This window comes from Lagopus muta, chromosome 4, assembly GCF_023343835.1.
Source record: "Lagopus muta isolate bLagMut1 chromosome 4, bLagMut1 primary, whole genome shotgun sequence".
Classification (NCBI taxonomy): domain Eukaryota; kingdom Metazoa; phylum Chordata; class Aves; order Galliformes; family Phasianidae; genus Lagopus; species Lagopus muta.
This window is the reverse complement of record NC_064436.1, coordinates 42,040,834-42,053,651: the sequence shown is the minus strand read 5'-3', so window position 1 is coordinate 42,053,651 and position 12,818 is coordinate 42,040,834. Positions and strand designations below refer to the sequence as shown.

The following is a 12,818-nucleotide window of genomic DNA, read 5'->3' as shown; positions in this document are numbered from 1 at the left end:
AATGCTCCTGACGATGGCTTCAATTATTCATCACCACGGACTGCCGTTGTAGCTATAACATTTCCACCACCGAACGGTTTATGGCAGGTCTGATCTAGCGGCGGAGGCAGAGCCCTATGGAGCCCCGAGGTTTCGGATATCCCTCCCGCCACAGCCTGATAAAAAGCTGAGGGTGGGGGAACTAGGGGGGAGAGGGGAAATGCCCGGTGTTCTCCCGCACATCTGTGCTTTGTGAAGCGCGGCGTGTAGCCAGTTCCTTTCTCAGCCCCTGCTGCCTTCAGTGGGAGAGTTTCTCCGCCTGATGTGCTCAGAATACTGTAAGCCTCAGAATCCTCGTTTACAGTCTGCCCATTTTCTTCTGCAACGCGCACTCAACGAGGAGCACAAAGTGACTCCCCATTTCCTCTGCATTGCTTTTAGGGAGTGGCGATCACAGCCCACGCGAGCTCTCCCTGCGCTGCGGGTTGGGGGGGGAAGGGTGCGAAAGGGAGGGGGGAGGGGGGACGCGGGGGCTGCAGGCAGCGTCGTCGTCCCCGTGCAGCGGAACACGTGCCGTCCCCGGCCCGCCTGCAGCGAGGAGCTTTTTATAGCAACGGGAGCAGCTCTGAGACCTCACCTCACTCGCACTACTCTGCTAGTGCAGCGTTAGCTACATATGGGGGAGAAGGGGAGGAGAATTCAGCCCGCACCTAATTAGGAGATGCGTTAACCACGAGAACTAAAAAAAGCCCAAGTGCTATACAGCACGAACAGCGAACCCATCGATCCCTCTCCCCGCCGCTGAATGAAACAGCCGACTCTGAATGGGCGGCGGGGCCGGATGAATGAATGGGGAGCGGGGTGCGCATGAATGGGGGAGCCCAGCGCGATGAATGAACGGGGAGCGGCGGGGACGGACGGGACCGCGGGAGGTCGCTGTGGCGCCGCCGCCGCCGCCCGGCAGCTGGAATCCCCCGGCCGCGCACGTGTTGGCGCGGGGGCGGCTCGGTGTCACCTGGCGGCAGCGGTGGCGGCGGGCGGGGCGGGGGAGACTATAAAAGTGTCCCGCCGCTCTGCGTGCACACTTCAGGGAAACTTCTTAGGCGGAGCAGAATGGCTGGCTCCGTGCCGTTCTAGGGCGGGCAGCCCTGCGGCGGAGGGTGGCGGCCGCCGTCCCGGCACCGACAGACAGGAGGGAGCACGGCCGGCTCTCTCCCGCCCGGGGAAGCGGCGGCGGGATGCGAGCGAACGGCAGCGAGTTGAACGGCAGCGAGTTGAACGGCACTGTTCTTCCGCGGGACCCGCCGGCCGAGGGCTCCCCGCGCCGACAGCCCTGGGTCACCTCCACGCTAGCCACCATCCTCATCTTCACCATCGTAGTGGATTTGCTGGGTAACTTGCTGGTCATCCTCTCGGTGTACCGCAACAAGAAACTGCGGAACGCGGGTAAGGGTCGCCGGGGGTTGGGGTGGGGGGGAGCGGGGGCCGCTTTGTTCTGTGGGAATAACTTTGCCCCGACTCACAGGATGGAGACGGGCTTTCCTCGGGCTCCTCCCGAGCCCCAGCGGTGCCGGGTGCCGGGACGGCGCGCCTCGCTCCCTGGCTGCTGCAGCTATTTTTAGCGCCAGCCACCGAATCGCGGTGCTATTTTTAGCTGTCGGCGGCTCCCACCTCGCAAGCAGAAGGGGAAGGCATGGAAGCCTCTAAGAACGAAACTGAGCACGGTGCTGGGGATGCTGCTCTGACACTCGCTGTTAGTCTTCATGCTATTCTGATCGGGTTGCTTCGAGTTAGAGAAAGTGTCCGCTTGCAGTAGTAAGGTTGTTGCTTCAAGCCGAATGTTAAATTACAGACGCTGCAGGATTCAGAAGAAAAACAGACACGTGTTTCAGGTTCTTTGGTCACCTCCTACTTGCTATGATAGCAAGTCTTTGTGGAATCGGAGACGTCTGACAGAAAACAGGTTTAAGCATGTTCTGAAAAAAACTGTAGTTTTGACAGGATAGATTCTATGATGTGTACTGCTTAAATCCCTCTTAGTTTGTGGATTATTGGTCTGACAGGCAGGAACTTCCTCAGATTCATTCTGCTTTATCACGTCAGGCCAGCTGCTGTGCACGTGTACCAGCTCTGTGCACTCAAAACCCCACATATCTTTCACTGAAAGAATATGGGAGTGCATGAAGGGAGCTGTGCTGTTAATGAAAGCGGGATTTCACTCCATGACAACTGAGATACTGGTTTTACTTTTTTCTAGTCATGACTGGCTGCCAAGTTATTTGGTAGCCGGTGGTTTAAAATTCATCTGAGGGGGAGCTTGATGCCTGGCTTTGCTACAAGCTGTGAGAATGGCACACAACTTTCTATGGCTAAGCCTGGTAATTCAAGTAGATTGTACTCTTCTTTCATTCAGCTGAAATACAGGAGCACTAAAATACAATATCAGAATGAAGGCAAGCTGATTTTTCCCCCCCTGTGGTTGCCATTGATCTACATTCCAAAAGCTGTATCTTCTTGCTTTCATTGACAGAAACTGATGTCACTGAAGCTGATAGGGCTACACTGTGTGATACTCATCATGAGATGAGAATCAGACTCAAGCAGGTCAAGTCAGCATTTGACAACCTTTGTTTCTAGAGATTTTCTGATGAAGAGAGAAAGGGTAGAGTTACCCACGTCACTGGGGTTATTCCAGGGGAAAAAAAAAAAGGTGTTATTCTACTCCCCCTTAATAAGTATGAACGTCTCCACTTTTGTGGGGAGTTCATAGCAGACATTTCTGGTAACAAGTCTGAAATAAATGTGGTGCCTGTTCTCTGGAAACATAACTGAATCATGGGGTCTTCTGTGTGTGCATATTCACTACCGTAGTTTTTGTATAATCCCTCTTGAATCTTGACACATGCTCACTTGCTCATTCTTACTGCATCTCTCATTCTTGCCTTTTCTGTCACAGTGGCTGTCATGAACTGCAGCAAACTGGAAACAGTTTTCTCCTACAGCTAGGAGAAGAGCATTCTTCTGAATACAAATTATTTTAGACTGGAATATGAACTAGATACTTTTCTATGCTCTGAAATAAACAATTATTGAAAACAAATAAATACTTAGTATATGATGGGAAATTTGTCTGTGTTAGAGTGGGGGGGGGAAAAAAAAAGTAAAAGTAACTTTGAAGTACCTGATCAGGTAGGTTACAAGTCCTTTTCCTCGAGGGAAAGATTCTTAATACGTGGATTAACTGACACTTTGCAAAGACAATAATAAGCCTCAATAATATGTGCAAACTATTTTTGTCTAATCTGGCAAAAATCTGTTACCTGCAACTTCATTTATGTGAATGCTGCTGTTAATCTTGGCATTGAATTCATAAGTGTTTACTCAGGTGAGTAAATCTAAACACAACACTTTAGAGAACCCTGTGAGTAGGAAGGAGTGTCCTGATTTTAATAACACTAATTCAGGTTATTCAAGAAGAGATAACATTGAAAAAATATAATCTAATTTACATATACAATTAATTTTTAACTTGCAAATTATAAAGACAGATACAACTTTTTACAGAGCTATAACAATAAAGAAACTTTTGACTTTACGAACTTTATAACATCCTGTGTTAATAAGTCTTGCTGGCACATTTATTGAGGATAAAGGACTCAGGATGAAAATTCCACTGGAGAAATGTCAGGGAGGAACAGAAGATACCTCCTGAAGAAAATATCTCATTGAAGACACTTTTCTTTTTTTGCAAGAAAGGACTAACAGAAATGAGGATTATTTAATACTTTGTCAAAAATGTGGATTTGGTGGGGGATTCATCTTTGCATATAAAAATATATTTGGAAGATTTCTGCAAATTGAACCTGTGGAAGTATGTTTTTAAAACGTGCACTGGGAAGTAGTAGACTAGAAAAAAACTTCTCAACAAGTGGTATAACCTTCTTGTCAGTCAGAAGGTTAGTAAAAGACACTGATCAAAGCAGAGGAGTCAGTATCTCAAAGAAGTTTGTCTCAGCAAGCGAGGAGTTTCTGATACTACAAACTCCTTCATAGTCACAAGCATGGCTTCAGTAGATGCTCTTCTAGACAAAGAAGCTGATGATGCAACTGGTAGGATTCTCTTTTATTTAATGTATTTGACTTGTAATAAGTTTCATAGTTCTGGTCTGTTTTTTTTAATGGTGGCTTTCTAATCTTAACAGGCACCTGACACCAATTCAGTCCTTAAGGGAACAGCTGCAATTTAATGCTGGTCTACAAAGACTGAATTTGGTTTATGATGTCTGATCTTTCAGCTTTGAAAGAAATTTTGAGGGGAACATTCAAGGCATAAGGATTCTAATACCCACATTTTGACAGTATGTCCATGCAGCTTAAACTTCAAATTGATGTGCTTTCTTTAATTCATTTCAAGAAGAATGAGAATAGCTCATCTTAAAAGGTAATTTGCTGTAAATTATCTTAATATGTTTCATTTCCCATTGCTAACGTTCATAAATCTAGAATAGGGTCATTCAGCAGAAGTTCCACCCTGAAATATGAAATAAGTGGATTTAGGAGAAGGTAGATCAGAGAAATACTAGTAGTTTTTCCTGTCAGTGACTGCTAGTATCCTTATGCCTTTGCTGTTACCCGCATCAAGAAAAACAATGCATCAAGAACAAAGTGAGGGAGCAGCTGTAGGTCTTTAACTATGAAGTTTAGTTTAAAGCTCAGTGCATTAAAATGTCAGTTAATGCACACCTACAATTTTGGTGATGGAGGGGCTGGATACTCAATGATTGTAGGATTGGACTATTAAAGCCAATGAATAAAGCTCTCATAAGAGCTGTTGTCCCTCTTGTTCTTTTCCTTTTGACACTGTTTTATTGGTCCAGTGGTTTGCCACTTCTGGATATTTTTTGTACTGATGTCTAAATGTGCCCTGATTATCCCTCCAGAAAACTTCTGTGACAGCTGGCAAGATAATAGCTCCACTAGCCTCATTCTGGCTCTTTTGTTTCTTGTCTCAGTAGCAACAGGGGGCTAGTGGCCAAGCTTGTAAACAACTCTTAATGCATCAGGGCAGAAAGATGCATTCATACCCTTCTCTCCCAGCTCTCTTCTGTACTAGATGTATCTACCTTCTCCTGGTTTCCCATGTCCTTGGCCCAAATATTTTGATAATAGATCTGTAGCTTTTAGTTCTACTGAAGAAGGTGGAGAGGAAATCTGAAATTTGTCAGGCCACACAGTCCTAGAGAAGCAAGATGTATTTAATTCTGTTCATGCTTAAAGTTAAGTGTATGTTAACTACTTTTCCAAATGAGATGGAAATGAAAAAGGAGAAACTTGAATGTGAAGTCTGCCATATCCACATTATGTCCAAACAGTTCAGTAAAGAAAGTGCACAAAAGAATGAGTTGGAGAATAATCCCCAATCAAAATTTGTTAAGATCAGTGAAGTCTTTGATGCAAGAACTAAGGAACATAGCTACCTAATACTATACTATCTTAAATCTGGTATTTGGTAAATAGCATGACCACTGCAAAATTAGGGGTATTAACTATTAGAAATAAACTTAGAAGGTTTCCAAATTGTCCTTGTCTTCTATAAAATTATATACTCTGAGCAGTGTAAGAACACGCTTGAAGAATGTTCCTCTCAGTGTGTTTTGCAGAGTATGAATTTTTTATTTAATCTGGGAACCAGCTTTTGATAATCAGATGGGAGATCTCACTAGCCTTATCAGAATATGATTGTTCTTGATGATGTTTTCTTAGTTTTTAAGATAATTTTTAATAGCATATCTAATGCTGTCATTTAATCTAATAAATGAAACTCCTGTTGTGAACTCAAACTAATGGAATTATTGGTTTTGTTTCAGGTGATCCTTGGACTTATTTTTGTGTCCTGAGAGAAAAATGGGTAGCCTGACAAGTATTTGACTCAAGAGATAACTTACAGAAGATCAAGTTGTAGCACAAATTCAGGGTTCTGATGAAAACTGAGGTGCTGATGGCATTATTTCAGACATGAATAACTTCAGGTATTAAAAATGGTAAGCTGAATGGGAGGGGAGAAAATGTCTAGAGGAGACACCAAACCCTGGCAACTGTTGAACAGAATGAAGTATAAAAATACAGTTTAAATAAAGCTGTTTCTCAGAGTGGTTTTAATGAATAATTTACTGAATCAAGGGTTTTCCAGAAAACTGCTTAAATGGCACCATCCTGTCAGTGACCAAAGATAGAGATGAATATTTCAAATAATTAATATTCCATTCTTACTAAAATATCTGTCAAAGTCAGCCATGTATGCCTTCTGCAAGTTTCTGCATTTGTAAGTTTTTCACGGTAGTGCTGCTTCTGGTTTGCTGCTGCCAGTGCTTACTTACATACTATACTGTTTTCTGGCCATTTTTAGTTGTTTTTGAAAGGGTTCTCCTTCTTAATTAAGATGGTTTTACATCTTTAATCTCTTAATTATCCGTTTTGTATCTGCTTCTATTCTTACTCCTTTTTAATTTGTTGCTTTCCTATCCTGTTACTGATATTTCAAGTGTTTCTAGCCCAAGCCATAAGCAGCAGATCTAGTTTGTTGACAGTAGTGCTACTGATGGTGGGTTTCCAATGCTAATAGGACAGTGTCCAGCCTGTTTGTATAATAAGGTTGGTAGGATGATAACAATTGCTGTAGTAGTGTTATGCATTACAGTCTAATTCTGCAGCCTGAGTAAAAATGTTGGCAGCCTTGCTGTTGATAGTTTTTCTTCTCATAACAGTGAGCTGCCTCAAATTCCACATTAACTTTGCACTCCTGAATAGTGATTCCCAATTTCTGTTTCAGGAAGGTGAGTGTTACTAAGAATTCTTCAGGATAACAGAACACAACTTTAATATTTGCTTAATTTAAAAAAAAAAAAAAACCCACAAACGTATATTTAACATATAGCTAAAAATGCTTGACATAATAATACAAATGTTGCTACTTGAAGCTCTCTTTCAAAATCTGACGTCACAAAGGCAGCATTACAGCTGAGTAGGACGAGTAGGGTTCTTTCCTTACTATAGTTCTTATTATTCTCTTTCCTCCATTAGTTTTAAAGATGGATATGACATACCAAACCAATGTGTGCCTTAAAACCTTCAATTCATGTGGTAAACGAGCTGCACACTTTAACCTATTCTACAAGTAGATCCGAAACTGAGATGTAAACAGCAAGTCTGTTTATAGCTTTGTTAAATAGTGACTTCTGTTGTTTCTAAATGGTTTTGTAGCAATAAATGACCAATAAATGTACGAAACTTCATGTCCTATAGATTTTTATTTTTAACATTCATTACCCTTAAAGAGAAGGCAGACTTTCCTTGAGGAAACACCTTGCACCAGAAATAAAATATTCCAAACTCATTCTTTTTTTTTTTTTTTTTTAATAAATGACCTAGCAAGGTACAAGGTCATGCAGTATGCTAATTATAGAAGAATAGTTATTAAGTTATTGACTTTGTTCTAGTTGGACAGGATATGTAACTTTTCCATTTAGTTTAATGGATATGCCATTCTACATGAGCTACTTCCATTTCAGCAAAAACATAGGAGCAAAATAGAAGCTCTAGTTATCAGAATGACTTTGTTTTCTGAGGCGCAGATGCAAGGTTAAGAAAACCAACTGCTTCTCAGTTAGCCCTTGAGCTGACAAAGGTAATCTCCTCTTGTTGCTTGGTAATGTGTGAGATCAGTAACATTGGTTTTGCTAGTAGCCCACTCCTACTGAATTTGAGTATCAGTTTCATGTTACAGTGCAGCAGTAAGTACTATCACATAATCTAGATGAGACAGCAGTAGCCACTGGCCAAAGTAATGAATGGGTATGAATACAAGAACCAGTTTTGAAAACTGATATACAGTTACATGATGAAGTTTCATTAGCTGTGTCTTGTGTGCTTTTGGGAGGGAAAAGTCATGGATGTTCTTCCAACAACACCTCCCCCTCCTTCCAATGGTAGTAGCTATGGATTTCATTTGATGTATACCTCTTCTTTAGCTTAAGCAATGAGAATTTTTTTTTAACTTCTTAGTCTTACCTGATGCTTAAGGACATGTTCCTCTCCTTGTCTGTGTTGGGAAGCAAAGAAAGGTTTTCATTCTCAGCCATGAGAGAGTATTCATAGCCTAATAGAGGTATATAGTATGGACAACTTCATTTTAGAAATACTGAAAGAAAGATAACATTTGGTGTGAGTTTCCCTCTCTGTTTGCCACTTCTGTCAAGTATGAGCCATTTGTGAAATGAAGAACGCCCGAGTTCTTGAGTAACAAATCCACATACTTATTTTCAAAGATGATTTTACTGAAAATTTGGGAGCTATGTATTATGGAATATTGATGTCTGCATAAATGTGAATGAAGTGGCAACTTGTATTTTTATTTCATTTTGGATGAAGAATTAATTACCTATAAATAAAAAAAAAATCCTGTTTTTATTAACAGCTTATGTGTATTTTGCATTCATATGTGCTATCTGAATTTTACTGTAAATAATGACTAATGAGTATTTCTCCAGATCATCTCTGGATATGTAATTCTAGTGTCTGCCTTCTATAGAGAACTTATTTAACTTTCAGGTTCACATCATTTTAATTTATTTTATGAAACTGGAGTTCTTTTCCATTATGGGATATTAAATCTTCCAACCTTTCCTGAGTCTGGGTTACTGAATCAGTTCCCACTTGCAGTAAAGGATTGAAAGGGACCTTCTGGATGGAGTCCAGTTTCCAGGGGTACTAAACATTCACACAAATCCTTTCAGAGTCAGTCTTCGCCTTAAGTTACAGTTATTTCATTATTATATTGTATGGCTTCTGATTATCTAAATGTATTTTTTTTATTTTGTGTAACTGTCTTACTAAATATATTATGCATAACATTGCTTAGCATCTCTCTATTCTTGTAATAACGAGGGAGAATTAAAAATGTACTATCTTGGCTCTTGTTTGGGCTTTCTAACCCAAGTAAAATATCAAATTCTTAGTCCTTTGGCAAAATAACATTTTCTGTGACTGGACTGCCTGAGGAGTGTGCCTCGTCTTTAGAATATACCTTTCCTAAGAGCAAAATCCTGGTTTACTGTTATCAATTAGCAAATTACCTCTTACCAAGGTCAGCGCTAGTCTCCTTTCTCTTGTTTAGCTGCAACACTTGCTCAAGGGTAATTAGGCTGCTATACTGTTAACACTCTTAAACCTGAAGAGCAGTAAGCACTTTAACGTAAGAGTTGTCATTAACTTTCCTTTCTGTAGCTAACTTCAGACCAAAATCCAAAGATGTAGGCTGTGTTTACTTCTGTCTTTCTCTGAAGCTGAATAAGTTTTAAAATTCTACTGTTACTCTGGATGTTGCCTTTAGCCAAGGTCTCTAGTGAAGTCTTTTATACAGAGAAATTCATTAAATGTTTCAAACGCTATGGAGTCAGAACAGGATTGCTGGATCACCAAATTCCTTGAAATAAAGTTTATTATTGATCAGGGTCGTTGCCTGAACAACGTTTTCATGTCTTTCCTTCACCAAGATAGAGGTATAAAGTAGAACAGCTTCAACGTTTTTGTAATTTATGCTCACTGAAATGATTCCCACAGCATTTTTGTATTGGTGAGTGTCATCTGAACACAGCTTTCACTGACAAGCTCATTCTGTCTATTCCTCATTAAGGCTTTAAAGACTATCTGGTAGTGGTTTCTGGCGAGTACTTTAGCTTTTCATCTCCTCTGTATACAGGTAAGTACTGAGAAGACAGCAGAATCAACTTTCTTTCTGAAATACAAATTTGTCTTAATTTTTGTTAAATAAGTAGATTCAAAATGCAGTGAGATTTTCTTCCTCCTTGCAGGAATGGTTTTCAAACATTGTTTTTAGCAAATAACTGGGTGTTTATTTTTGCAGTTTCTCTTAGAAATCTGTCATCTTATCCCTGTTGTTTTTTTTTTTTTTCAGATCTTTTCCCGATTTTTTTTTTTTTTTTTTTTTTTTTTTCCTCTTTCCTATTCAGCATACCCCACTACTTGAAATTTCTATGGTGCCTGATACGTTTTGTCAGCTATGAAAATTTTGTTGATTGCTGGAAACTTGCCTCAATTCTCATAGCTTTTATGGCATAGTACTTGTCTTGTATGCCAACACTCTCTTCCAGCAGCATTTTTTGTCTTCCTAGCATACATACTTTTGTCCAACTATTTTGGATGCTCCAAGGAATTTGTGCTCTTTTTGTTCATCCTATATTTACACTTAAGAGTACTGGCATTTCAAATGTGAGTGCTGCTTTTGAAATTACTCCTTGTAATCCAGGAAAAATTATACAGTCAAGTTGCACTTTCATCCTGTTAATATTGTTTGCAATTATCAATATCTACCCTATGCCCTGAAAATACAGCTAAATCTGTCATGCATAAATGCAGGGATGTGAGTGCAAAAAAAAAAAAAAAAAAAAAGCAAATTATGTCTAATTATCCCAGTAGATACAGAATTTGAAGTCTGTTGGTGTTTGTTTTGTACAGGAGTATTCTGTTTGTCACAAAAAAAAGTAAGGTTTTCTAGTTGTTTTTCCCTTTTACTTTTCTCAATCAATAGTGACAGGACTTTGCTACCAGAATGCTGACTGGTGTTAGGGTACTTGAGCACATGCTTCTTGCGAATGGATAATGTTGTAGACTGCCATCAAAACAGTGAATTGATTCTAAGATCTGCTTATATTCGGAGTTTCATAGTAACTTCTGCACTCGTGTTTATTTGGACAGCTTTCTTAATCAGATTCAGACTTCACAAAGATTGGTCTTACCTGTTTCTGTATTTTGTATTGCTTGTGACTAATCCTTGTGACAACTGGACAGAATGTTATTTTTGCTCAAAAACATAAAATTTGCTTGCCTTGCAAACAGATTTCCAAATAATGAATTTTCTCATGTCTTTTTTTTTTTGTCTATTTTCTTAAAAAGGTTTTCTAATAAAATAAATGGAATTTTCAGTAGTAACACTGGGTGGCAGCTCCACCATATGTTTAATTTAAGCTTAAGCCCACTCTGAAGATGTATTTGTTAAAGTTATAAATTAAGCATTTATTCTGTGGTAGCAGTTCTGCATATTCATATGACAAGTACAAATATTGTATGTGACCAATTATTTATTGTGAAAACACAAAAAAATTAAAAAATACAGCATGCTGTAATGTTGCTGGAAGTAAAGAACTATCTAATGATAGCTTTCTAATAATCACCTGTAAATTAAGAGAGTATTATACTTTCTGTAATCAGAAACTCTGAGGTGCTACCAAGGTAGGAAAATCCAGATGATGCAACAAATAAAGTACACGATATGACTGGAAAAATTAGATTAATTCCTCTGACACCAGTGACTTATATAACCACGTACAGTCTGGATCTAAACTGTCTTCTTGCCTGACACACTGTAAATTCTTTTGAGTAATAATAGTTCTGAAATTTGTATATTTTAAAGGAGAATATGAATCATTACAAAGGTAATTACAAAAGTAATGATTCATTAGTATGATTCCAAAATTATGCTTTGGAATGCCCCTAGACCTTTAAAGAATTTCAAACACTGCACAGTTAGTTTTTTTTCACTGATAGATGCATTTGTGTAGAGCATGCTTAGTTCAGTATATTTGGGCATAGTATAAAGGAAACTTTTCAGCTTCACTGAATTTGTAGAACTGGGCAAGGAAGAGTCTTAAGAATTTTCTTTACTCTAGATTGTTGCTTCCACTAAGGACATATCACCTCACGTTTTTTGTTGTTTTTTTTTTCCTTTTTTTTTTTTTTTTTTTAATTTATTCACATTTTATGAAATATTCACATATATATGATTCCTTCCCATATTATATAATATTCACAATGTTAGAGTACCTGATATGAGGGAGACCTGCTATTTCTGTTAAATGACCATCTAAAATAATGCAGTTCCATCCCTTTATATATTGATAAATATATTCCCTAACTAGAGTATAGAATACTAAGTTTCTTTGAACTCCAGCCATTACCCGTGATTTCTTTTATTCTGTAGTGTTCTAGAGTTGAGGCAGAAATTTGTGAATTTATCTTCTGGGCAAGTCATCTTTTCTGAATGTGGCAAATTGTGATTCTGTTTTTCATGTTTGTTCAAGTGTAGACTTGGTTGTCTTGATTGTTATATATATTTTATATATATAATTACATATTTTCATTTCTTACTTTCTAGTTTGATACTCTCCCTGCTTTTTTGTGAATGGTCTGTGAGCCTGTCAATATACAACTCAGTTTTGATCTTCCTACATATTTTTAAAATTATTTTTGTTTAGCTTATGAAATTCTTATGAAAATGTAGCTTGCATGTTGCAAGAATAATTAAAATACCTGAGTTTTCTCCAAATAGCCTTTCTTATAAAGTGACATTTTTTTCAGAATAGTTATTCAGATAATGTGTCCAATATTCCTTGGAAGAGCTTGAGAGAATTTGAAATAAAATGAACTGTGTAATTAGATATTGTCTCATGATCATGTACAGAGGTAATTTCCTTCTTAAGTTTGCACAGCTGTTTTTGAGGTAGTATACTGAAGATAAACATTAGAAAATGTTGGGTTTATTTTTTTCTGGAATTGTTCCAAAACATATCAATTTGAGAAGCACCAACAAGATGGCAAAGCCAATAGAGTTCATAAGACTGTGACTTACCTTATTTGCTGGCTTCCACAGAGTAGTTCTTTCAGTGAAAATGTAACTAACAATTTGTTATTGGATTACAAGTCTCTGAGCTTACTTAAATTTACTTATGTCATCTGCCTTGAAAAATACTGTCACTTTTTGAAGA

The 12,818-nt window shown here is 38.8% G+C and overlaps 1 protein-coding gene across 1 annotated transcript in view; it reads left to right on the top strand.

Annotated features, from left to right (window-relative positions):
* Window positions 1-1,031: 1,031 nt before the first annotated feature.
* Window positions 1,032-12,818, top strand: part of MTNR1A (melatonin receptor 1A) — a 45,459-nt gene continuing 33,672 nt past the window's right edge. The window contains exon 1 of the mRNA XM_048941176.1: window positions 1,032-1,425. Within this exon, the coding sequence (XP_048797133.1) occupies window positions 1,218-1,425 (208 nt within the window). The 5' untranslated portion in view covers window positions 1,032-1,217. The remainder of the gene's footprint in view (window positions 1,426-12,818) is intronic.